Source organism: Trypanosoma equiperdum (genome assembly GCF_001457755.1).
Source record: "Trypanosoma equiperdum strain OVI genome assembly, contig: ctg_95, whole genome shotgun sequence".
NCBI lineage: Eukaryota > Euglenozoa > Kinetoplastea > Trypanosomatida > Trypanosomatidae > Trypanosoma > Trypanosoma equiperdum.
Genome location: NW_027124931.1, coordinates 3,519 through 7,641, shown reverse-complemented (window position 1 = coordinate 7,641; position 4,123 = coordinate 3,519). Strand labels below are relative to the sequence as shown.

The 4,123-nt window shown below is 44.7% G+C and overlaps 1 protein-coding gene across 1 annotated transcript; it reads left to right on the top strand.

Annotated features, from left to right (window-relative positions):
• Positions 1 to 1,331: 1,331 nt before the first annotated feature.
• On the top strand, positions 1,332 to 2,804 carry TEOVI_000462500 (variant surface glycoprotein (VSG)-related, putative; the record flags this gene model as incomplete). The annotated part of the gene is made up of 1 exon (XM_067227376.1): positions 1,332 to 2,804. One exon carries the CDS (start codon positions 1,332 to 1,334, stop codon positions 2,802 to 2,804), a length of 1,473 nt encoding a protein of 490 aa, XP_067083477.1.
• Positions 2,805 to 4,123: the final 1,319 nt, after the last annotated feature.

Genomic DNA, 4,123 nt, shown 5'->3' with positions numbered 1-4,123 from the left:
GAGCTCAAAACTGAACTAACTGAAGAGGGTTAGTCAACATCAGTAAAGGTTTGATGTAAGCATTGAAGAAAGGAGGAGGAGGAGGAGAAGGGAAAAGTGTCATAAATTCACGTCTCATATTCCATTTCCCTCTTTATATCTTCTTTGTCGTTTGTTACAATTGAATATCTGTGGCTCTTTCACTCGGCATACCTTTCTCGTATTGCATCCCATGGTATATATTTTTGGAAATATTATGCCTCAAGTAAATAAGGCGCACGCGTGTGTCACCGTTCAAAGCAATGTTTACGTGTCATTTGTTAAAGCACTGGTCTCACTTACGTCCCCTCGGCCCATAATTTTCTCTGCTCTGAATTTAAAGAGGATGCATTTATGACCTGGTAGGGTGGAAGAAACAAAAGAATTAAAAAAGGGGGAACAGTAAAAATAAGGTAACGATGAGTTAAGAGGGCGCTGCTTGAATATTGCTAATGCGGCACCTTTGTAACATCGCAACATTTTGGTGTAAGAAGGTTTTCTTTGTCAGCATGTGGTATGATATATTGCATAATTATGCCTTTGGTGGATAAGGTTTACCGTGTCTGTATGCTGGATTTTGATAATGAAGATTACTCCATAAATGCAAAGTAAAAAAGGGGGAGTAATTTATAAACGATAATTCTGATTCGCGATAATTTCGGTAGAAATGGTATTATTTGTTTGATTTGGGTTGAACAGTCGGAACGTGTCACATTTTTCATAGGTTGTGGGGCGTTTAAAACTGTGATTATGGTCGGGTAGATTGTGTTATATATGTGAGACTGTGAAGCCACCAGGTGGATTATAAGAGGGATTTGATAAATTGGGAAACATAAATTCGTATAACTTTCGGTTGTTGACATAACTGAGTTTTTTTGATAGTGGTTGCAAGAGCGTGATAGAACTGTATCCGAGCAAATATGTCGGGATATCACCCGGAAATTTCAGAGGAATGGACTCTGATAGAATGTTAAGTTTAAATGAGCTGAAAGTGAGCGCTGCGTGCACTGTGCCCCCAGAAAATGTATCGAGCAGGGATTCCAGTCCCTTCCCTGCGGTCTCTGGAATCTGCGTCGTGCGAATATCAGAAGTGCACGTTTTCTGCAGAAGGTTGCGGAAAATAAGAAACAGAGGTTGCGTTTTTGTAATTGAATTGTGTGACTAGTGTGGTCACCAAAATATGCGCATGTGACATGTTATGCCCGAAATGAAGCGCATATGATTCTTTCAAGATTCATATCTTGGTGGTACTCTATTTTTTTTAATTGAAGCTTGAAAATTCTCAAAGGTGAGTAAGGCTGGGTAAAGGGAATATGCGCATTGGGAAGTATTGCGTCGTTTTTCTGCTAGTGTGGACGCAAGCAACCAAGAGAAGCGTGGGAAAACCCACAAATATTATAAATCAGGAAGAATTTAAAGCATTATGTGCTTTCGTGAATTTGGCGAATGAATCGGTAGACTACGCAGGTCTCGAAGCCGAAATCAGGGACGCGGCAGCAGATATCGGGGCTATTTTTCTTGCGTCGCAGCAAGAAAGCATTTCGAAATTGAGGGAGCAAATTGAGATCTGGCGCGAGGTTGAAGCAACCAATAACGGAGGGAACAACCGAGGCATTAAAAAGTGGAGTGTTTGGGAGGAAGCGAGAAGAAAGCTAATAGATGAAGGCGGAACAAAATATGTGCAATGGGTTGAATTGGGCTTGAGTGATGCTGAGAAGCAGAAGATAGAGGAAGCTATGGATGAGACAGTCAAATGCATGGCGGAGGAGAACGGCTTGTGGGACACTTTGCGGGAAATGCCAGTAAAAGGAAGTATAACAAAAGCAATATTCGGATCCAGGGAAAGGCAAGTGCAGATTATGAAAGGACGCGGTAGCCGCGAAACCGCTTGTGGCAGGGGATTATTCCCTGGAGACTGGGCGGGCACGGCATTGAGCGCTGACTTACTGTGCCTGTGCGCCGCTACGGAACGCAGGGCCGCCACCAACGAGGGTTGCTGCACAGGATGCGAGACAGGGGGAAATGGCGTTGCTTGGGATCCAAGGGTGCATAGTGAGGAGAGGTGGAATTTGCTTAGAAGTAAATGTGAAAAGGTCAGCAGCGGTACTCCCCTTTCAAGTCGAGCGCTGTCGGTTGCGGAGAGTACATTTTTCAACCAACTGAAGATCTCAAAAGGGTCAACATCAGGAAGACCAACGCTACTGGGTAAATTTGGAACTAGCTTTTCCGTGGGTTGTACCGGGGAAATCACCGAGAAAGAGGGACGTTGCGTTCGGTATAGCCACAGCCATGTTGACAGAAATAATCCAGCGCTACCCTGGCTTACAAACTTAAGGGAGGCGGCAAATGCAGTAGATCAGTTGAATGCAGTTGATACAAAGCTCAAACATCTACGCGTTGGTATAGCCACCTTCCACACGAAGCATGTTGATTTTAAATCGCGTGAAAAAGGAAACGGCGGCGACCCTATTCTGGGAAGCGGTGGCGTAGAGGGTGAAGTTAACACCAATGAGTCAACGAAGGCGAACACAAACGATGGTAGAGCAAAAAAGGCTGGTGAAAGCAAAAGAACACCTGTCGACAACATTTCACATAAATGCGAAGGTTATAGGCAGGGAAAAACATGCAAAAGTCGAAAAGTGGAAACGGAATGTGACTGGGAGGAGGGTACATGCGTTGGCTCTGCCAGTGAGCCAGTCACTTCGCCTCTGAGGCAAAGACCACCTACTTCAGGGAAGGTAAACTCCATTAGATGCTCACTGAGTTTGTTTTTAATACTATTATAGTCATCGTGAGCGAAACCATTATTAAGAATGGTTTAGGTTATAAAATGGTTTAGATAACTATTTTATTTGATCTACAGGGGGAGATATGTGTTCTTACTTTATTATGTAGGACTGCTTTTGGTGGTTATAATGATTATGTTCTTTCAGTATGTAGGCTGCCGCTGGAACCCACACATTGAAGCTGATCATGCCTCCTATGGAAGGTTTTATGGGGGTAAAATACAGGGTGTTGTGGACTAGTTTTACCTCGAAAGGGGAATGTACATCAAGAATCCGGGGGCTGTCCTTCATATCTATTTGCTCCCTGTGTGCAACTCGTTTGCTGTGAAGAAGAGTGGGGCGTTTATTCACTATTTTGTTTTTTTCTTTGCGACAACGTACTCCGAGTGCTAAGGATGGACATCCACTGAGAAGTTATACGCTGGCTGGTATATGCTTTTGGTGGAGTCTATGTATACCTTGGCGCATAGAGATGGCGAAGTTGGGAAGGTGAGCGCGTTGTGTTGTCTTTGGTAAGCTAGTATACTGCTGTAAAGCGAGTTTTAATGACGGGGGAGTATTTACGGTGCGGGTATTATGTTGCTTGGATTGCATTCTTAGGAAAATTTGGACGGAGAAGTGTTCAGTTGGGAAGATTATTACCACGAAATGGAGTGGCATTCGCGAGTGTGTGCAGGAAAATATATCCTCGTAGAAAGTGTGCTGATGGGACAGTACATTTTCGTGGGGAATATAAGGCTCTTTACCACAGTATTTTTGTTGCGGGGATAACTGGTTACTCACTGGCACCAAGTGCCGCCAATCTCAAGCTCATGTCGTTGTTGGTGTTGCCTCTTTCAGTGAGAGGCAACGGCACAGACGAAGGTACATCAGCGGGTAGTGTTGCACAGCGCATAGGTTAAGGGGAATTCATTTCGGTAAGGAATTCCGCTAAACACCGGCAGCTCGAAAATTACGCACCGCTAAAGTGATAGTTGAAGCTTCAACCGCCTAAAGTTACCGTTGGAAAACAAAAATGCAATATGTGCAACAGAGGTCTTGTTTGCACATGGAAATGGGCCTGTCTTACCGTTGAACTTTCCGGCGATTTTGGAGTCACACGGCTGCCAGCCCGTCAGGTGTGCAACCAAAAGGCAACCTCACTCTGAAGAATCCCACTGCCGCATTTGCAGGTGGTAAAACTGCAATGGATAGCGGTACGGAACCGACTTCAGAAGAACGAACTGCGAGGCATAACAGCGGGGGAACGGGCACCAAGGGAGAAAGAAGCAAGGTGGTTTTCCGTGCCGCAGGGTATGTCGCTCCAGGGAAACAGGTAT